Source organism: Oncorhynchus tshawytscha, linkage group LG01 (assembly GCF_018296145.1).
Source record: "Oncorhynchus tshawytscha isolate Ot180627B linkage group LG01, Otsh_v2.0, whole genome shotgun sequence".
Taxonomy (NCBI): Eukaryota; Metazoa; Chordata; class Actinopteri; order Salmoniformes; family Salmonidae; genus Oncorhynchus; species Oncorhynchus tshawytscha.
The window spans coordinates 70301324-70324800 of NC_056429.1; the positions used below are offsets into that span (position 1 = coordinate 70301324).

General features: G+C 42.4%; 1 protein-coding gene across 3 annotated transcripts in view; it reads left to right on the forward strand.

The window, feature by feature from the left end:
- Positions 1-22445, forward strand: part of LOC112255925 (tau-tubulin kinase 1-like) — a 38503-nt gene extending 16058 nt beyond the window's left edge. For all 3 annotated transcript variants that reach the window (XM_042324850.1, XM_024428776.2, XM_042324853.1), the window contains exons 13-15: positions 7263-7812; positions 16521-18529; positions 18786-22445. In XM_042324850.1, the coding sequence (XP_042180784.1) occupies positions 7263-7812; positions 16521-18529; positions 18786-19239 (3013 nt within the window). In that variant the 3' untranslated portion in view covers positions 19240-22445. The remainder of the gene's footprint in view (positions 1-7262; positions 7813-16520; positions 18530-18785) is intronic.
- Positions 22446-23477: the final 1032 nt, after the last annotated feature.

Consider the following 23477-nt stretch of genomic DNA (forward strand, 5'->3'; position numbering starts at 1 on the left):
AACCTTAAACAGCAAGCAATGCTGGTCAAGGTCAAATAATAATAATCACAGTGGTTGTAGAGGGTGCAACAGGTCAGCACCTCAGGAGTAAATATCAGTTGGCTTTTCATAGCCGATCATTCAGAGTTAGAGACAGCAGGTGCAGTAGAGAGAGTTGAAAACATCAGGTCCGGAACAAGGTAGCACGTCTGGGGAATAGGTCAGGGTTCCATAGCTGCAGGCAGACCAGTTGAAACTGGACTAGCAGCACGACCAGGTGGACTGGGGACAGCAAGGAGTCATCAGGCCAGGTAGTCCTGAGGCATGGTCCTAGGGCTCAGGTCCTCCGAGAGAAGAGAAAGAGAGAAAGCGAAAAAGAGAATCAGAGGGACCATACTTAAATTCACACAGAATACCGGATAAGACAGGAGAAATACTCCAGATATAACAGACTGACACTAGCCCCCGGACGCATAATTTCTGGAGGCTGAGACAGGAGGGGTCTGGAGACACTGTGGCCCCGTCCTACTATACCCCCGGACAGGGCCAAAGCATAGCCCCCACACCACTACAGGAATCTTCAACCACCAACTTACTACCCTGAGACAAGGCCGAGTAGCTCACAAAGATCTCCGCCACGGCATGAACCCAAATGGTGCCAACCCAGACAGGAAGATCACGTCAGAGACTCAACCCACTCAAGTGACGCACCCCTCCTAGGGATGGCAATGAAGAGCACCAGTAAGCCAGTGACTCCGTTCACCTTCACACCCCTGGGCCAGACTACACTCAGTCATAGGACCTACTGAAGAGATGAGTCTTCAATAAAGACTTAAAGGTCGAGACCGAGTCTTCGTCTCTCACATGGATAGGCAGACCATTACATAAAAACTTAGCTCTATAGGAGAAAGCCCTGCCTCCAGCTGTTGCTTAGAAATTCTAGGGACAATAAGGAGGCCTGCGTCTTGTGACCATAGCGTACGTGTAGGTATGTACGGCAGGACCAAATAGGAAAGATAGATGGGAGCAAGCCCATGTAATGCTTTGTAGGTTCGCAGTAAAACCCTAATATGATCACATTTTTTGCCTCTAGTCAAGATTTTAGCAGCCGTGTTTAGCACAAACTGAAGTTTATTTAGTGCTTTATCCGGGTAGCCGGAGAGCAGAGCATTGCTGTAGTCTAATCTAGAAGTGACAAAAGCAGAAATTCATTTTTCTGCATAATTTTTGGACAGAAGGTTTCTGATTTTTGCAATGTTACGTAGATGGAAAAAAGCTGTCCTTGAAACAATTTTGATATGTTCGTCAAAAGAGAGATCAGGGTTCAGAGAAACGCCAAGGTCCTTTACAGTTGTATTTGTGATGACTGTACAACCATCAAGATTAATTGTCAGATTCAACAGAAGATCTCTTTGTTTCTTGGGACCAAGAACTAGCATCTCTGTTTGTCCGAGTTTAAAAGTAAAACATTTGCCGCCATCCACTTCCTTATGTCTGAAACGCAGGCTTCCAGGGAGGGCAATTTTGAGTCTTCACCATGTTTCATTGAAATGTACAGCTGTGTATCGTACAGGGAGTACAGGATCGGACTGAGCACGCACCCCTGAGGGCCCCCGTGTTGAGGATCAGTGTGGTGGATGTGTTGTTACCTACCCTTACCACCTGGGGGCGGCCCATCAGGAAGTCCAGGATCCAGTTGCAGAGGGAGGTGTTTAGTCCCTGGGTCCTTAGCTTAGTGATGAGCTTTGAGGGCATTATGGTGTTGAATGCTGAGCTGTAGTCAATGAATAGCATTCTCACATTGGTCTTCCTTTTGTCCAGGTGGGAAAGGGCAGTGTGGAGTGCAATAGAGATAGTATCATCTGTGGATATGTTGGTGTGGTATGCAAATTGAAGTGGGTCTAGGGTTTCTGGGATAATGGTGTTGATGTGAGCCATGACCAGCCTTTCAAAGCATTTCATAGATACAGACGTGAGTGCTACAGGTCGGTAGTCATTTAGGCAGGTTGCCTTAGTGTTCTTGGGCATAGGGACTATGGTGGTCTGCTTGAAACATGTTGGTATTACAGACTCGGACAGGGAGAGGTTGAAAATGTCAGTGACACTTGGCAGTTGGTCAGCGCATGCTCGGAGTACACGTCCTGATAATCCGTCTGGCCCTGCGGCCTTGTGAATGTTGACCTGTTTAAAGGTCTTACTCACATCGACTGCAGAGAGCGTGTTCACACAGTCGTCTGGAACAGCTGATGCTCTCATGCATGTTTCAGTGTTACTTAACTCAAGGCGAGCATAGATGTTATTTAGCTCGTCTGGTAGGCTCATGTCACTGTGCAGCTCTCGGCTGTGCCTCCCTTTGTAGTCTGTAATAGTTTGCATGCCCTCCCACATCCGACGAGCGTTGGAGCCGGTGTAGTACAATTCGATCTTAGTCCTGTATTGATGCTTGGCCTGTTTGATGGTTCGTCGGAGAGAATAGCGGGGTTTCTTATAAGCTTCCAGGTTAGAGTCCCACTCCTTGAACGCAGCAGCTCCTTGAAAGCGGCAGCTTAAACCCCAAAGAGCAAGCAATGCAGAGGCAGAAACACAGTGGCTAAGACACACCCCTGAAACGCAGGAACCTAGAAAGAAACCTAGAGAGGAACCAGGCACAGAAGGGTGGCCTGTCCTCTTCTGGCTGTACCGGTTGAGATTTAAGAGTACATGTGACCATTAAGGCCATATCGTTTTTTCAAAATGTTAAAACGTTCATTGATGACCAGCATGGTCAGATTAGTAACCATGATGGCTATAGAGCAGCCATGCTCAACAGGCGGTCCAGATCCGGACCCGGAATGGGGTCAATACGGACCGCAGGTCCCGACACAGAAAGAAAAGAAGAGCGATAGAGGGGGAGTAGTGGGAGAATGCATTAGATCACAGTACACCAGATTAAAAAATATATATATATTTTTAAATTTTACCAGGCAAGTCAGTTAAGAACAAATTCTTATTTTCAATGACGGCCTAGGAACAGTGGGTTAACTGCCTGTTCAGGGGCAGAACGACAGATTTGTACCTTGTCAGCTCAGAGATTCGAACTTGCAACCTTTCGGTTACTAGTCCAACAAGCTGACCCTAGCCCCCTGGCACATACAACCTATTGCAGCATAACTACTGGGGACTGAGACATGGGTCAGGAGACACTGTGGCCCCGTACAACATCACCCCTGGACGGGGCCAACCAGGAAGGAGTTAACCCCAACCACTCTTCCAAAGCTCAGCCCCCACACCACTTAAACCTAGAACCGCCTGACCTTTCAGCCTATAAATACCCACTAGAGAACGTTGTCGGTCTTCCTCTTTAGCATATGCATCAGATGCATATAAATCTGCAAGATGCAGCAAACCTTATATTTGTGTAAATATAGTGCATTTGGAAAGTATTCAGACCCCTTGACTTTTTCCACATTTTGTTCCCTCAAATCAATCAACCAACAATACCCCATAATGACAAAGCAAAAGCAGGTTTTTAGATTTTTTTGCAAATGTATAAAAAATAAAAAGCTGAAATATCACATTTACATAAGTATACAGACCCTTTACTCAATACTTTGGTAGCGATTACAGCCTCGAGTCTTCATGGGAATGACGCTACAAGCTTGGCACATCTGTATTTGGGGAGTTTCTCCCATTCTTCTCTGCAGATCCTCTCAAACTCTGTCAGGTTGGATGGGGAGCGTCACTGCACAGTTATTTTCAGGTCTCTCCAGAGATGTTTGATCGGGTTCTGGCTGGGCCACTCAAGGACATTCAGACACTTGTCCCAATGCCACTCCTGCATTGTCTTGGCTGTGTGCTTAGGGGCGTTGTCCTGTTGGAAGGTGAACCTTCACCCCAGTCTGAGGTCCTGAGTGCTCTGGATCAGGTTTTCTTCAGGGATCTCTCTGTACTTTGCCTTTTCCATTCATCTTTCCCTCGATCCTAACTAGATTCCCAGTCCCTGCTGCTGTAAAACATCCCCACAGCATGATGCTGCCACCACCATGCTTCACCATAGGGATGGTGTCAGGTTTCCTCCAGAAGTGACACATGAAATTCAGGCCAAAGAGTTCAATCTTGGTTTCATCAGACCAGAGAATATTTTTTCTCATAGTCTGAAGTCTGTAGGTGCCTTTTGGCAAACTCCAAGCGGGCTGTCATGTGCCTTTTACTGAGGAGTAGCTTCCTTCTGGCCACTCTACCATAAAGGTCTGATTGGTGGAGTGCTGCAGAGATGGTTGTCCTTCTGGAATGTTCTCCCATCTCCACAGAGGAACTCTGGAGCTTTGTCAGAGTGACCATCGGGTTCTTGGTCACCTCCCTGACCAAGGCACTTCCCGATTGTTCAGTTTGACCAGGCGGCCAGCTCAAGGAAGAGTCTTGGTGGTTCCAAACTTCTTCCATTGAAGAATGATGGAGGCCACTGTGTTCTTGCGGACCTTTAATGCTGCAAAAATATTTTGGTATCCTTCCCCAGATCTGTGCCTCGACACAATCCTGTCTCGGAGCTGTACGGACAATTCCTTCGACCTCATGGGTTGGTTTTTGCTCTTACATACACTGTCAATTGTGGGACCTTATATACACAGGTGTGTGCCTTTCCAAATCATGTCCAATCAATTGAATTTATCGCAGTTGGACTCCAATCAAGTTATAGAAACATCTCAAGGATGATCAATGGAAACAGGATGAATCGGAGCTTAATTTCGATTCTCTTAGCAAAGGGTCTGAATACATATTTAAATAAGGTATTTCTGTTTAGTTTTTTTATACATTTGCCCCCAAAAATGAAAAACCTGTTTTCGCTTTGTGATTATGGGGTATTGTGTGTAGATTGAAGATTGTATATTTTTTTAAGTCAAGGGGTCTGAATACTTTTCAAATGCACTGTTTATAAAAATATATATATATAAAAAAAATAACAATAGTTATTTGTTTAGATAGAGTCATGGATATGTTTTGTGTAAGTCTACAAAGTCCTAGAAAAAACGTAGGCCTATAGCCTATTTTAGTTTCCCGTACAATAAAAGCATTACAGTGTAATCAATTTGATCAGCTTTATTTGCAGATTCGATTAGTAATAGAGTTATAGTAATATAGTTATAGTAATAGAGTTATAGTAATAGAGTTATAGTAATAGAGTTATAGTAATTCATAAAGTCCGGTTACAGCTGGACTTTAATAAAAATACAACCAGCCAGGTGCACAGGTGAAATGATTTACTGTATTCCTGAACAAAAGCACCAGTGCATAAACAACTAAAATATGAATTGCATAAATAAATAGCATATTTTAAGTTTATTATGTTACTAGTTTTTGCTTAGAAGCCAGATCAATGCTTCCGTGCGAGTGGTGCTGAATGCATGGACAGCATGGATATTCTTTGAAAAAGTGAAATTTGGAAATAGAGCTGGACCTCTTGAATTATGAGTTATTTGACAAAGGTATGTGTAATAGAAACTGCAGAATATTCTCTTTCTAACATGCTGACCATACCGCTCGCTCAATAAAATGTACACATATATGTTATTCAATCTTTGCACTCACACTGCTTGCGTGCGTCAATGAGCATCTGCGTAGCCAGGCGCTAAAATAGAACTTGGTTTTATTTGTGGCGCTTGACGCGCTGAAAGTCCCGGCTCTCCCATCTCCTCCTTGGTTTTTAGAAGCATATAGCCACGTGGGTGATTGAAAGATAACTGAGGTCCACACTCCAGTCCAGAGTTGGTAGTACAGTTGTAATCCACCTTAAAGTTGGTTGCCAACCGCAATATAAAGACCAAAGAAGAAGAAGCCTGAAGGAGGATAGATTACTAGAATCAAACTTCCCCTTTATTCTGTGGATTAATTGTTGGAGAAGAGGACCTTGTGAATTTCAGGTAAAATAACAACCCAATGTTTATATCCCAAAAGAAATTACCTAGCAACAGCAAGCTAGCCAGCTAAATTGCCATAAATGTTTAATGCTTTTCGACCTCTCCCCAAATTAATATAGTTGGTTGAGTTCATTTTTTATATTTCAACCTGTGTGTCCTGATCGCGTCTGGTGTGGGTGAACAAAATCAAGATGCGCGCGATATCCGTGGGCGGTCTGATCAGCATGTAATACTAAATAGAAATCACAATGTTTTACCTGCATGTGACTCTGAAGGAGGATTTGATTAAGTGATGCTCCTTTACATGCATCTGTTAATTACAAGATGCGCCCATCTCTTAATGTACAATTTAACAACTGATAGGCCTAATATTGTCACTCATTACATTATTGTCAATATAATCTTGTCTATAGGTTAAGTGTTATTATGTGTGAAATTAGCTTGGGTATAGTTTTGGTATAGTTTCGGTGTAGTGTTGATGTTCAGGTTGACTGGCATCGTTTCTTTCCCGCTCATCAAGTTGGATGCAGTTAAGGATATGTTTTTCATTATTCTAAAGTCCCAAAGCAACACACAGCATGTTTTCGTTTCCCTTACAATACATTTGATTAGTAATAGAGTTATAGTAAATAAAACAGTTCTGTAACAGCTTCCTTTTACAAATTAAAATGTAAAAGAGAATGGTATCAACCCGCAAGGCGTGCGGTCAAATTATTAACATGAGCGCCAAACATAGATAAATAAGCATAACACAAACTCATCGTTACACTATTGTTGTTTTAAATTAAAACGCCCTCTTCACCCTCATCATTCAGTTAGGCCTAATTCAGATTCAGTTGTGAAGTAAGGTGCACAATTAAATCGCCCATTCATCAGTTTGGTCATTCATACAGTGAGGAAAGAGAAGCATTAGCATCTGGCTGGGTACCAGCGTCTTACAGCACATGGTCTTGGCGGATTGAGTTAGGAATAGGTGTGGTAAAACAGGTAAAAAGGCTCCAAATACATTTCTGTTTGTGATTTTAAAAGTCTGACAAATTAGCAGTGTAAAATACAAACATTTAGGAAAAGTCAGGGAAGTAGCAGGACATAGTTTTCTGGGGGGTGATTCTTTTATTTATTCACAAAATTAAATTAAAATTAAAAGGCGGTTCTAGTGTTAAGGGATGTGAACAGACCACTAACTTACTACCCTGAGACAAAGTTGAGTATAACCCAGGAAGATCTTCCCCACCTACTCACACACACACACACACACACACACACACACACACACACACACACACACACACACACACACACACACACACACACACACACACACTGAAAACGCAACACACAGTCAAGTTGCCAAAATTTTGGACAGTGATTTTTTTGTCTCCCCACCAGGTCTCGTATGGACATCCTGGGATCCCCGTCCCGCTACGTGCACTCCTCCCAGCCGGCCCAGATGCACTCCCTGGAGGGAGGAGGTGGGGGCCGGCAGGGTGGCGGTGGGAGACCAGGCCAGGAGGTCTCCGTTGCCTCCGCGGCTGACCCCGAGGCCCACAGTAACGCCTTCATCCGGTCTGTACCACTCGCCGAGGAGGAAGACTTTGACAGCAAGGAGTGGGTGATCATTGACAAGGAGACTGAGCTCCAGGACTTCCTGGGTCTCCTGGGCCCGGGTGCCGAGCCCACCACCTCGGGGCCCACCACCGATGAGGAGCCCGAGGAGCTGAAGCCCCTGGATGAACTGGAGGAGTGGAGGAGGTTACGGGAAGCTGGAGGTGGAGAGGTGGTGGTGAGGCCTAAGATGCGAGCAGGAGGCATAGTGGCACTTCCGGAAGGGGAGGGGTCTAATGGGGCTAGTCCTGGACACTCGGGTTATCACACTCTGCCTCATAGCCGTGGACAAAGACCACGGCCACAGTCGGAGCACTTTGGAGCTCAAGGACAGGTAAGATCAAGGGACTGCGGGGTGGAGAATTGGTGTGTGTCTTGGTGTGTGAGTGTGTTTGTATGGGTTGGGGTCCATTTGAACTGAATTGAAATTCTAATTAAATTGAAATGTACTTGGCCACCTGTCTGTCTTCGTCTGCATCTGTGTTTGTCTTTCTGCGGGTATATGTCTATGTTATCTTGGGCCGTGGGCCATTTCCTGTTATTTCCTGTGTCGACAATGTAACTGGACACAATTTGAATGAATGGTATACTTATTCTTAATCTTCTCAGCCATTGGTTGTTACTTTTTGAAGGTCAATTTATGTACACCCAGTGTTAATTTGACCAATAACAGTGCATTACATAGCTTACTGTATTTTTGCTTCATCTATCCACTGACTAAAGCCTATAATTACCAAGCTGTCATAAAGTCAATGGATAATGTTTTATTTATACCGGTAGTATTGTATTTAATAAGTCATCCAGTGTGTGCAAGAGGACTGCAGATTCCTATCTCCTATGAAGAATGAATTCCCTCCATCCGGGACACACAGCTGTGCAAGTGAAACACACTTCATGAAGCACAGCAGTGTGGAGGAACAGTTATCTGCAATGGTTAAATTCTGGCCATAGTTTTAATAACAGTAATTTTGGCAGCTACTGAAATGGGTGGAGCGAACGTTCCTTGTAGTTTGCTTTTTTTTATTGATTTATCCATGATTGTCTCATTGATACAAAGAGTTATTTTGCAAGACAGACCTGTTCAAGATAGCAATCATTGCAACCATTTTGTGCTGATGATGCAGGATAATGCTGTTGTGTGAATACATGTTCTGATAGAAGATATGTTATGGGTTCAGATGGTAAACTGTTCCAGACAGTTACACAAAAACTGTTTCACAAAACAAGTAGGGATATGTTTCTCCTCTCTCTCCTCTCTCTCAGCGCCAAGTCAATCTCAGCCCCTTGGAAACCCCATTCAATATCTTGCCAGAACAACTTTGGCCCTGTGCCTGCATATCCATATCCAGTGACAGTCGGCAAACACTGAAATGCTCGAACATCTGTTTTTATCCATTCAAAATAAAACCCAACCCAAACCATTGCGCTTCGGTCTCGTTTATCCCTCCCTAAAAAAAGAGATTGAAAAAAGAGATCCCTCCCCTTATATTTCTGCTGTATGTGCGTGTGTGTGTGGTGTGCTCACTACAACATGCACACAGACACACAGAGACCCAGACATTCCCCTGCCAGCAGAGATAGAGAAGAGACGGAGTCTTCTTGGCCACACCCCGCCTGATGCCTTTCTCCTCCACTCTTATTGGTCTTTTTCAGTTGGAGGAGGACAGGCCCCACCCCCACCACTCTTTCCCGAGGCCCAACCAATTGAGGAGATTGGCGTCGTACGTGTTCTCGTCCTCTACCCTGGAGACGGAGCAGTATCCCCATGGTAATTCGGAAGCTGGGGCGTTGATCCAGAGAAGCCGCTCCGCCGAGAGCAGCCCCGCCCGTCTCCCCTCGCGGCGCCACATACCCCTGGTACCCGGCAGCCCCGGGGGGTCGCGACCCAGACACTCTGTCCTCAACCTGTCCCGACTCCAGATACAACAGATGCTGGCCAAACTAATGAATAAGACGTGATCGGATAAAAAACCCAGTAAGGGTTGTAGCTAGCGTTTTGTGTAATCACATACAGCGCTTTTTCCCAAACCACAACAACAATACATTCTGCTCCCTCCTCCACCTCGTCACAGAAATAAACACAATCCTGGCTATATCTAAGTGGACTGGAGGGTTTAACAAAAGGGAATATTACAACAAATATAACTTTTTTATTTATTGTGCAATAAACTGGGGCCGGCCTGTACCCTGTGCTCCAGACAAGCCTGTGGGCCTGTAGACCAGAAGTAGTATGGTCGGGTTTCGTCCTTCTGGAGGAAATGCAGGCAAGGTCACTGGATACGAACCCCAGGCTCCTAAAATGGCCACTCCACGAGGCATACAGCTCAGTGGATATTGTGGATGTGGAGGGAGAGAATAGAGCTGGGAAGATAAACCGAAGATTATCAACACCGACCACAACGATCACTAATCGCAGGCATTTTGCTGATTTTGTTCATTACGATAAGTAGCCTATACTAGAGAAATGTGAAGTTTGAAATGAAATATGTTTGCTAATATGGGTGATTGTATGGAGCGATTTTAGTGCCAACAGAGCCAAATTCATAGTTAGAAAATTCATGTAACATGCAACATTGGCTTCAGAAACCGCCAGAAGTTTCTACCACAGGAGAGAGTTTGATTCTGTCTGTTCTCCTTTACCTGTCCTGACTGGCAAAGTACCAGGATGTTGTCTATGGTTTTGAATCTGAATTTAGAGAACTGAATTTGAAAACTGAATCTGAGCGCATCTGAGAAGTTGAATATATGAAACTTTGATCAACTTGAAATAATAGTTTGTAAACTTCATACACAGACAATGAATGCAATATCGGAATATCTAAATATTGAATTTGAATATTCAATTAAATTGAAAATTAATTTTAAATATTCATTCAATTCAGTTTAAAATCATGAAATACTAGTTAAATTTATGAATTAAATTATTACATTTGTGCATTACAAATTCAAATATATTCAATTCAAATGCAATATCCTAATACAAATAAAAAATTATGGAATTCAAATACAATTTCTGTTGGCACTGAAATCACTCCATGTGATTGTTCATGGCACAATTGATGGCTACAACCAAGTTAGTAGTAGTAGTCGTTTAAAGAAGAATAAAACAACTGTGGTGCAATTTTATGTTACAAACTTTTTATAGTTTTTACATAAATTTGGGCAATTTATTGCGATATGGATTTTTGTCTATATCACCCAGCTTTAAAAGAGAGACAGAGGGAGAGATAGGTATTGTGAGAAAAGAGAGAGGAGAGAGAGAGAACGATCCACATGTTTCAAAAACTTGTACACCACAGACACTGTACACTCCACTTTACTGTACACTCCACTTTACTGTACACTCCACTTTACTGTACATTCCACTTTACTGTACACTCCACTTTACAGTACATTCCACTTTACTGTACACTCCACTTTACAGTACACTCCACTTTACTGTACACTCCACTTTACTGTACACTCCACTTTACAGTACATTCCACTTTACTGTACACTCCACTTTACAGTACACTCCACTTTACTGTACACTCCACTTTACAGTACACTCCACTTTACAGTACCCTCCACTTTACTGTACACTCCACTTTACAGTACACTCCACTTTACTGTACACTCCACTTTACAGTACATTCCACTTTACTGTACACTCCACTTTACAGTACATTCCACTTTACTGTACACTCCACTTTACAGTACACTCCACTTTACTGTACACTCCACTTTACTGTACACTCCACTTTACAGTACATTCCACTTTACTGTACACTCCACTTTACTGTACACTCCACTTTACAGTACACTCCACTTTACTGTACACTCCACTTTACTGTACACTCCACTTTACTGTACATTCCACTTTACAGTACATTCCACTTTACTGTACACTCCACTTTACTGTACACTCCACTTTACTGTACACTCCACTTTACTGTACATTCCACTTTACAGTACATTCCACTTTACTGTACACTCCACTTTACTGTACACTCCACTTTACAGTACATTCCACTTTACTGTACACTCCACTTTACTGTACACTCCACTTTACTGTACACTCCACTTTACTGTACACTCCACTTTACTGTACACCCCACTTTACTGTACACTGACATTTGTTTTTTCAAAGATGCTGTTTTTCTTCAAGCGCTGAGTACTGTAGCTTTGTTAGAGGTTTCTGCTCATTTCTGCTCTGCCCAGGCTTTCATCTGCACATGCTTAAAGTGCTTTAGGACTGGCTTTTGTGTGTGTGTGTGTGTGTGTGTGTGTGTGTGTGTGTGTGTGTGTGTGTGTGTGTGTGTGTGTGTGTGTGTGTGTGTGTGGGGGATAAGTATTATTCCCCTTCTACTCATTATTATCATCATCACCACAAACACTATTACCCTCTTCATCACCATGTATTGTTCTTGTTTGATCAAGTTTAAGGTTTTGTTATTTAAAATATCGGAGCATAGCAAAAGGTTGAATGGCTATTCCGGATGCTGCTTCATCATAGTCAATGTGCCAGGATGTTGAGATGAACAGAGATGGATTCTATATGATTGTTTACTGTCTGAGGGTCAATTATGGGTCATTATAGGCAATAGATTCATAGGCAATAGATTGATAAGCAATATATTGATAGGTAATAGATTCCATCATTTTAGTGGAATGCTGCTTTGTCTTACCACATATAAATGTTTATAACATGTATGTAGAATGCCTATAACATGTCTATAATATTGTATTATTCATATGCACACAAACAATTGCATCTGGTTTTTTTTCATGTCAGTTTTGACAGTTTTACCAGTGTTACCAGCAATAATTATTCATTTTTCATAATTTTATAGTTTATAATGTTTATTGTTGTCAATCGTTTCATTTCTCTTGCCTTTGATACTGCTGTTTGGACTCTGGATAGAAGACACAGATCTTGTTGCTTCAAGAACATGCCTTCATTTTGCTGCACCAGTCACAACTATAGATTTTTTAAATTGTCCATATTGTCAATATTTGTTGCTCACTTATGTAATTGTTTAAAAGGAGGCGATTAAGGACGAAATTCAATTGAACCTGTCCTAGCTATGTTTATGCAATGTTTGTTTACAAACATAAATACTTGTGAGAGGAGTCTACCTGGTAATAGTAGTAGATTTGACGGAATTTCCGAACTCCTTTAGTAATAATTGTTTCATGACAGGATAGGAGCAGAAGAAGGGAGACAGAGTAGAGGGAGCAGAAATAGCTCATGCAAGGATCAAACTGGGATCCATTTTGCAGGGGGATGAAGGCCTTCAGTGCATTCGGAAAGTATTCAGACCCCTAGACATTTTCCACATTCTGTTACATTACAGCCTTATTCTAAAATGTATTAAATAGTTTCCGCCCCTCATTAGTCGACACACAATACCCCATAATGACAAAGCAAAAACTAGTTTTTAGAATTTTTTGCGAATGTATAATAAAAAAAATCAGGGAGAATATCACATTTACATAAGTATTCAGACCCTTTACACAGTACTTTGTTGAAACACCTTTGGCAGCAATTACAGCTTCTTGGGTATGACGCTACAAGCTTGGCACACCTGTATTGGAAGAGTTTCTCCCATTCTTCTCTGCAGATCCTCTCAAGCTCTGTCAGGTTAGATGGAGAGTGTTGCGGCTCAGCTATTTTCAGGTCTCTCCAGAGATGTTTGATCGGGTTCAAGTCCGGGCTCTGGTTGAGCCACTCAAGGACATTCAGAGACTTGTTCCGAAGCCACTCCTGCATTGTCTTGGCTGTGTGATTAGGGTCGTTGTCCTGTTGGAAGGTGAACCTTTGCCCCAGTTTGAGGTCCTGAGCAGGTTTTCATCAAGGTTCTCTCTTTAGTTTGCTCTGTTCATCTTTCCCTCGATCCTGACTAGTCTCCCAGTCCCAGCCGCTGAAAAATATGTCCACAGTATGATGCTGTCACCATCATGCTTCACCGTAGCGATGGTGCCAGGTTTCCTTCAGAAGTGACACATGGAATTCAGGCCAAAGAGTTCAATCTTCGTTTCATCAGACCAGAGAATCTTGTTTCTCATGGTCTGAGAGTCCTTTTGGAGCCTTTTGGCAAACTCCAAGCGGGATGTTATGTGCCTTTTACTGAGGAGTGGCTTCTGTCTGGCCACTCTAGAAATAAAGTCTTTGTTGGTGAAGTGCTGCAGAGATGGTTGTCCTTCTGAAAGGTTCTTCCATCTACACAAAAACTCTGGAGCTCTGTCAGAGTGACCATTGGGTTCTTGGTCACCTCCCTGACCAAGGCCCTTCTCCCCTGATTTCTCAGTTTGGCCGGGCGGCCAGCTCTAGGAAGAGTCTCTTGGTGGTTCTGCTTCCATTTAAGAATGATGGTGGTCACTGTGTTTTTGCGGACTTTCAATGCTGCAGACATTTTTTGGTACCCTTCCAAAGATCTGTGCCTCAACACAATCCTGTCTCGGATCTCTATGGACAATTCCTTGAACCTCATGGCTTGGTTTTTGCTTTGACATGCAGTGTCAACTGTGGGACCGTATATAGACAGGTGTGTGCCTTTTCAAATCATGTAAAATCAATTGGATTTACCACAGGTGGACTCCCATCAAGTTGTAGAAACATCTCAAGGATTATCAATGGAAACATGATGCACCTGAGCTCAATTTCGGGTCTCATAGCAAAGAGTCTGAATACTTGTGTAAATAACGTTTATTTATTTTTATTTTTTTACATTTGCAAACAAATCTCAAAACCTGTTTTTGCTTTGTCATTATGGGGGTATTGTGTGTAGATTGATGAGGGTTTTTATTTATTCAATCAATTTTAGAATAAGGCTGTAACGTAACAAAGTATGGAAAAAGTGAAGGGGTCTGAATATTTCCTCGAATGCACGGTATATGGTTCCAGAGCAGAGAGTCTCATCTGCTTGCTTTAGGCCAGTAGTAGTAGGATTTAACCATAGAGATCCAATAAACATTGATTGATGCTCAATGTTAAATTCCAGTCTTCCTTCCATCAAATCTAAGCCGATGTGACACCCATGTCGATGAAACTTTGCAAGTAAACTTGGTTGGAGGTACACAACATATTCCCTCCCTCTCATCATGATCCATTTGTATTCTAATTCCTAATTCTATGGATTTAACAGTACCCAACACCGCTCTGTCATTTCATTTGACCATGGGAAAGGAAGAGCTATGCTGCGTAAACAAGACAATGCAGGTTTAATTGAATTGAGACCATGTAAAGATTGTTATAATGAGCAAAAAATATCTTATAATACACTTGCCTTTTTGGTCTTCCATCAATTTCACTTTTTCAGAGATCTAATAATGAAACTCACTGAATGTATTTCTCAACCTCTGGTTAAGCTCAGTTCTGAGGCTGTATGTATCCAGCAGCTCAGAATACAAGTGCTGATCTAAGGTCAGGTACCCCCGTCCATGTAATCTTATTAGTTAGGATTTAAAATGAAAAATATATCCTAGATCAGCACTCCTTATCTGAGACGCTTTGTGAATAGGGGCCCTGATCTCAGTTCAGTTCTCACAATAAACAATAATGGTTGCCACTTTGCTTGAACTATATTTGGTCAAGTCTGATTTGTATGTGATATGTCCTTGTGTACGTTGGTCTAGAGTTCATCTTCTGCACTTTGGTTTATTTCCAAACCAAATAAGGATACTCAAGGATCAGAGATTACCTTAGTAGGCTTGGTAACCATGTGTTAAAAACATGCATGTCAAACATTTTGTTTGGCTGGTAACGTTGAAATGCGTTTTGGGAGTTTTCCTGCCGAAGCATTTTCATGTAAAATTACATGCAATCATATACTGTAATGATGCTGCTTTAGCCTGTATTCTGTTGCCCCGGTCTTGTGTGTAGGTCAGAGGAGGCTGGTGGGAGGAGCTACAGGAGGACAGGCTCTTTGTAATGACTGGAATTGAGTCAATAGAATGGTACCAAATATCAAACACTTGGAGACAATATTTTTGACTCCGTTTCATTGGGGCCTCTTCTATGAAAGTCCTTCCTGACCAAATTCTTCCTAGGATGTATAATGATTTGCAGTACTTGCATACCTGTGCTTATGATCTCCTCCAGTTCATTGCAGATAATGTATGTGTGCGGTGGGGTGGGTTGGCATGGGAATGTGTAAGATAATACAGTAACAATCATTATTTTCTAACACTTTGGAGTGAATGTAAAAGATGTCAACCATTATTTGAACAACATCGTGATCTGTGAGTGTCTTTCTCAGTAAAGGAGGACGGGACAGTCCCTATCGCCTTTTGTGAATATATTATAAGCATTTGTTTTTGTATCGCAATAACCCTGTAGAGTCATGTATTACATAATGTATTTAAAAGCATGTATATCAAGCAATTCTTTCAATAAATGTTTAAAAACATGTATATTAGTACATTGCTGGATCAACAACATTGCAACACTTTAATGCCAGCATGTCATGTGATCTTGTATATCTGCTTCACACCTGTACATACATTTGGCAACACACTGTTTTTAATCATGGCTACACCTTGGCCACACTTGAAATCAAACCTGGTTTGAGCATTTTAAAAGAAAACAGAGAACATAACATGTACCTACAGACAGTATGGACTTTCCGTGCCTTTTCTATCCATGGATGTAAACTATACTAGACAATCCTCAGACGCTTGTATACAACCAAAATATGATTAAAGGATTTGAGGAAGTACTTTGTGGAAATGTTGTCTTTGCGTGAGCTGTTTTGATGCTAGGATAGTCATTTTAAACGTATCTGAATTTTTCTAATAGATTCATATTTTTAAGGTCATACACTGGTTCTGCTCTGCAACTGTTTACAGGTGTCTGCGTTCATATGTGTACTAAAGTCTTTGTGACGGTGTTCTTCAAATATGTTTGTTCTGTTTCATTTCAGTAACACATTGTTAGATAATACATCTGATATTTCATTATTATATATTGTATGTATTATGTCCTAGGCTTCAGGGAAAGTGTTTCCTTTTCTTTGATACTCATGTACTACAGCCAGCCTCTCTCTTTGTCATATGTTATAGGCCCAGGAGCAGATCAACACATACCAGGGTGGCAGTGTGGAGGACCAGCGAGAGAGACCTGACCTTACCATGCTGGCCCAGCATCGCATACATCGGGTGGACTTCCTCTCTGCCATGCTCACCGCCACCCTTCCACCTCTCCAAACCTCTTTTGAGGTTGGTTCCGGAACCCTTGTTGAGCAGGATCGTGATGGGGATATGAATGGGGCCGGGGTTGGGTCCAGCGGTGTCGGGAGCCCCAAAAGTAGCGAGCACAGCCAGGAGGGTGATGATGGAGCGCCCTCTACTCTCCTTGCAGACGAGCCTCCTCTGGACTACCCTCACCTGGTCTCTGCGGGAGTGGGGTTGGGGGGTGATCCGGACCTGGAGCTGGAGGAAGGCTCCAAGACCCTGGTGCTCTTCTCCCCTGGAGACATGAGGAAGTCCCTTGCCGTGGTGGGCGATCTGCCCCCTGACGATACCGTGAGCCACCAGGGGACCCTGGCAGCCGTCACACCCCAGTGTGAGCGAGCCCTGGGAGCTCTGGGAAGCCTGCTGGACGTATCTGAGCCAGGTACTCTGTCCTCCCAGCTGAAGTCCGAGCCCAAATTGTCTTTGACAGCCGTCACTGCCATCCTGGTCAATATGGCATCCAATGTGGTTGCTCCCACTAGCACCTCTCCTCCTTTCACCAAAGTGGAGCGTACATTTCTCCACATTGCCGAGACCACCCACCATAATGTGATGAGCTCCTCGGGGACCCTGCAACCCAGGCTGCTGCTCCCTGGGCTGGTGGAGGAGCCCACAGCTGAACAGGAGGACTGCTTGGAGGGAGAGAAAGAGGAGGATCTCTCCGATGGAGAGAAAGAGAAAGGTAGGGATAGCAGATCCAATGGGGACCTTTCAGGAAATGACGTTGAGAAGGGGACGGAGAGGGAGTCTGAAGGTGAGGTCCCAAAGACATACAACGTACACAGGAGGGAGAGTGGATCAGAAGGCAATGTCTATGAGAAAGTCGAGGAAGGGGACGAAGAGAACAGGTTTGAGGAGAACATTCCAGAGAGCGACAAGGAGGATGAGAAAGATCCGGATGAGGAGAAGAGAGATGGTAGGTCCAAGGAGGAAGTTCCAGAGAGAGAAACCCCAGGTTCCCCAGATGGAGACATAGCTAAGAAGGAGGAGGAAGAGAATGTTGCAAAGAAAGAGGTTGAGGAGTTAATCTCTCCAGAAAAAGAGAAGGAAGAAGAGACGGAACTTGGGGCGGAGGCTCTGCCAGAGATACAGTCAAACCTCTCCTCTCCCATTCTCTGTCCCTCCGAAGAACCTGAAGCCCAGGATGTCCTGGTCGTTTCCACAGAAACCAAGTTATACTCTGAACAAGAGGATACTCCTATTGCCGTTTCCCCTGAGAAGGCACCTGCCCAAGACGTGACAATGGCAGAGATGGAGAACCAGGTCCAGCTCAAACAAAACATTGAGGCTTCTCCACAAGAAGAACCTAAGGACTCTGGTGATCCAGAAACATTGGCAGTGCACCAGGTAGAGAGCAAAGAAGTGGCAGAGACTAGCAAACAAACCAGGCCTCGTAAACTGAGCCGAATCCCGGTTCTCTCCCGGTCTGAGGAGGACACTGGCTCGGATCAGGACCAGTCGGCGGCGTCCCAGTCACTCAAGACTCGTCAGAAGGCCAAGCGACCTCACTTAGCCCGGCTGGTCATGGAAAGGACACAAGGTCGTATGCTAAGACTGGCTTCTGTTTCCTCAGCTTCGTCTGTTGATGATGGCTGTAAAGCAGCAGCAGAGACTCAGTCGGAGGAAGACACCCATGATGAGGACGACTCTCTGCCCAGGAAGGAGAGGGGTGTTGGCTGGGAAAGGGAGAGGCGTGGTGGGCGTCAAAGAAGCAGGATACCACGTCCCGTCACGCCTGTTAAGCTGCAGGGTCCCTCTGTTACAGCATCTGATGCCATCTCCCAAACTGGCACCAATGCTAGTGTCCACAAGCCACAACTTTCAACTGTATATACTAGGTGGGTTCAGTTATAACATATCTGACAGGAAACACATGCTCTTATCAATTCTCAATCTATAGGGGCTCAAGCCAAGGCTGCCTTCTGTCGACTGTGTTGTTCACCCTGTCCTTTGAATAATATTCTGCATGGATAATAATATTCATGTTATTTGAAAGACTCCATATTATAAACTCAAAGCATCCTTCTAGAACATAGGATTCAAAGCATCATTCTAGATCTATGACTATTTCTGTGTTGTGTTTCTGTCTTTCAGGCATCAATCTCACAAATCCAGGACCCCAAGCACGAATGTTCCACTGCACCAGAGGTCCCAGACTCTGCAATCCCGACCTGGACCCGGGGCTGACTCCACCCTATTCTCCACCTCCCGAAACCCCCTGCGTGGGGTCATCTTCCGAGCCCCTCACTCTGCATTCCCCTCCCCCCGTAGCCTCAGCACCTCCCCCCGCAGCTACTCCACCTCCCGGACCGACAGCCCCTCCCCTCAGCGCCCACGACGGGGGGCTGCAGTCACAGAGGTCCGTAGGCAGCTCATATCTGTGCGGGCGCAGACTGCACTTCCGCTAAAACCCAGACCGCCTCAGACCGAGGACTCCTCCGTCACTGGGATGCCCAGAAGGCGAGGCAAATTTTACCCATCGTCATCTACATCCACACCCACTAAAGGGAAGTCAGATGCTTCTGAGAGCAAGACAGCCACCAGATAATATAGGCTAGCCCAGGGCAATCTATATATCAGTCTATCCAAACCTCACTTCACACACCCCTTTATCTACTGTATGTCAGAGTAACTCCACAACCACAAACGTGTTTGTCGCAAATTGTGCAAAAACGCTTTGTTTTAACTCTCAGCTTAAGAATACAAAGAGGGGTCTGCTTCAAATTACAATTAAGCCCAAGAACAAAACAAGTAATAGGGAGCACTAGGCAGCGGTGTGACCCCCAACGCTGCACAGACTAGGGAAGTGGGTGTTACTAACCTCTTTCTGCAGCTAAGGCCTCCCTGCTCCAGTCTAGGAACATGTTCTTTAGCAGGGTTCGAATTACACATTGACTCTTGATGGCTCTGCACGACAATGGTGCCCAACGTCCATGTCGTTGACAAATGTGGGGTCCCCGGTTTGTTATGGGGGGGTCCCCTAGCCCCTCTGTAATTAAATCCTGATCCTGGAGGAATCTAATGGAGTCTGACTCAGTACAACAGCCCTCAAAAGCCTTAATAAGACCTGTTCTAAGACCTGTTCTTATCTGCTCCTCCCATCACAAATGCTTCCAGGGACAAAACAAGAACTGTAACAGGAGAGCAGCAGCCTCATCTGATCTTACTGACTAGTTTGCGTAAAGAAGTGCTTTAAATTAGAATGATCATGTGTGATATGAACATAATATATAGCTAAATTATAGGATTCACTTTATATAGGTCAGACCTCAGAAGGAATTTAGGTAACACTTTATTTGACGCTCCTTCTTATGAAGGGTTATCAACTGTTGTATTGCTTTACAAGCATTCATATCACCTTAAAGATTAAGTCAAATAAACTGTACAATAAAGCAATAAGGTGCCAGAGACTGTTATATATCATTAATGTCAGTCTCATGCCTTATTACCTGTATTGTAAAGTTTCACAATGCTCAATGACTGTATCTATGAGCTGCATTCATGTTTTAAAGCATTATAACACATAAGGGGGATCAAGTAGAGTTTTACCTTCATGTACTAAAGAATCAGATCTGAAATGGTGTTTGATTATAAAAAGGCAATGTGCAGTTTACACTTGGCGTTATTATTTATCTCTCACACCCAATCAGGGACTATCACAGCTGGTAAGTCTGCATTTGGAGTGAAAAAGTGTGCCGTATCAATGATAACCATTATAGAGTATTTATTATACAGTCTTATTAAGCCCTACGAATGCATCTATAAAGTGCTATGAATGTGCTTATTAGACCATATAACACTTCACGAGGAACTGCTTCAAGTGTTACTAAATGTTACCTACAGTAGGCCTATATCGCCATTTGAAATAACGGTAATACTACATTAGGTAAAGTATTACAGAAATAAGTGTCATTATTACTCTTTCTTTGTTCATTGAGATAGAACAGGATTTTGGGGGGAATCGAAATGAATGCGTTTTGCAAGATGAAGTCGATGTATCTACTTGTGGCTTTGTAATGGTCCGCATGTGTTCTTGTCTACCTCGGGAGATGGTTTCACCCAGATACGATCACAAGTGGCTTTTCTTTAGGGGAATTCACTGGATGTACCCAGAGATGAATATTACGTCCCAAATCGCACCTTATTCCCTATATAGTGCGCTACTTTTGACCAGGGCTCATAGGGGTCTGTTTAAAAGTACTGCACTAAATAGGGAGTTGAGTGCCATTTGGGGCGCAAATCAGAAACAAATTTGAAGATAGATACTGTGGAATGTGTCCAAATGAACATGATTTCTGTTAATTTTGTATTACAGCTAATACGCATGAATAGGGGGTGCTAGCTATACAGTTTCACAGAATCTTTACTTCAGGTGTAAAATCATCAGTCAATCATTCACATTTCAGAGATTTTGCTAATTCCTTGTTTTTTTTTCAGTTACAAAGAACTATTATTCTGAACATATATGTCCCCTTACTACATGCTGCATATTAAAAACGTCACTGTAGAATATGATTTATTTTGCACTTTAAATGTCACTGTTTATTTGTCTTCTCTTACTGTTAGTCTGCACTTCACATAAAACGTGTTACCATTTAACTTACGGAAATCATAATTTCTCTCAACAAATGACAAGGATAATGCAACTTACAATATAGCGATACATCTACAATAGTACAATGCAATGTTTTAAAATTAATTTATTTTGCTTCGTACAATATCCCAATAACAATACCACAACAAAATGTCTTGAGCAATTTAGTAAGACATGCAATCAGGTAGAGCTGCTATGTGATGTCAATCATTCACAGCTTAATAAGAAGCCATTTCATTGGCTCACACCAATAAAAGTTTGCTTTTAATTGGTCCATCTATAGTGTGCACCAATTAGCACTTCTAAGAAATTTGCCATGCATTTGCCATGCCTTGCCATTGAAATATACTGGTGTTCCATAATAATTTACCCATAGTGTATTGTACATAATATAGTTACTTCTAGAGACAATAAGTTATCTTTATTTTTATTTGATAAATCAAATATTTAGAAAAAAAATGTGTACTTGCATTTGTTTCACTTACTTTCATTTTCAGAAGTGTCAAATTGTTGAACGAGACCTCAAGCTTTGACAATACTGCTTCATTCAAACTAACAAGTCAAAATGTGTTTAAAATTTCTGTGGTGTTAAATATACAGCATTTGTTTAGTTTGACATGATTCAAAATAATGTTTGGTGAGAAAGAGAACCTATGGAAAGTTATCAGAACAAATACTTGCAGCAATGACAAACTACAACATTCATAATTAAATATGGTATGTAAATTGAAGTGCAACAAAATGCTAACCAATCAAGGGTATTACGGACTACATGTAGCTACATTTTAAAGAACATCAAGATACAGTATCCAATGTAAACAGTGAACTATTGTACATGTACTTAATCTTTAACTTTGATTAAAGATCTATCGAAAAACAAAAGTAATGAATCGATGAATACATAAAATGATGGTAGGAAGAGGGAGAAATTATATTATTCTGTTATGGGTACATTCAAGACGTTTTCTGTCCTCAATCCACGTTTACTTATCTGGACTATTGATCTTCCCAATCTAGGACAGACTTTGCATGAATGTGTTTCATGAATCAAATCATTATCAAATAAACTGCTTATTATATGAACTAGCTTGCTGACAAGTTATCTATTTCATCAATGATGACAGACAATAAAGACCTGCTTCGTTCATGTTGGTATTGACCATTGTCTTGGTTTGAATCGATTGCCTTGTTTAGCTCACCAACATGGATACCCTACATGTAGATTCTTTGCATCATGGTGGCATATACATTTCCTATTGGTTTTCCAAACTGGTATTGCACCTTTTATATACGTAACATGCACAACATTCTAACAATCGTTGCAGTGAAATTATGCACTGAAATGTGTCTAATGTTTGCTATGGTTTAAAAGAAATCAAACAAATGGCTAATATTCTATGTTTAGATGTTCTAGGATTTTATTAACATGTAAAGGAAAGAGGGCCACCTAGTGAAAAAGATGCACCTTTGCCTTTGTTCTGTTCACGTCATAGTCAAGTACAGTCACGTCTAATATTATTGGAACCCTTGATAAAAATGAGCTAAAAATAAATGTTTCAAATACTGAGCTATATTGTAAGCTCAAAGAAATTGGGAAATTATCTTATTTTATACTAACACAGTTGCTCAGAGACAGAGATTTTCTTTAACAAGTCATTTAAATTAAAGGATAAAAAAAGATATGTCAAAAAATGATTGGCACCCCTGTTTTCAATACTCTGCACCCTCCCTTTGCGAGGATAACAGCACTGAGCCTTTTTCAAAAATATTTTATGAGATTAGATGACACATTGGGAGGGATCTTAGACCATTCCTCCACACAGAATCTTTCCAGGTCCTTGATATCCTTCATCTGCGCTTATGGACTCCACTCATCAATTCAAACCACAGGTTTTCAATGGGGTTCAAATCTGGAGACTGAGATGGCCATTGCAAAATTGTGATTTTGTGGTCAATTAACCATTTCTTTGTGGATTTTGATGTGTGCTATGGGTTATTGAGGCAACCAGGTTTTTGTCTAAAATGTCCTGGTACTTGGTAAATGAAGTTCATGATGCCGTTGCCCTTTAAACCTGTTAAACTCTGTTTGGGGGATATATCATTTGAAAGCTACAGTCCTTGTCTTTTTGAAAATTGAACTCAGGTCTTACTGCTGGCAATGTCATAAGAATCTTCCCCCACCACCCCAGTCC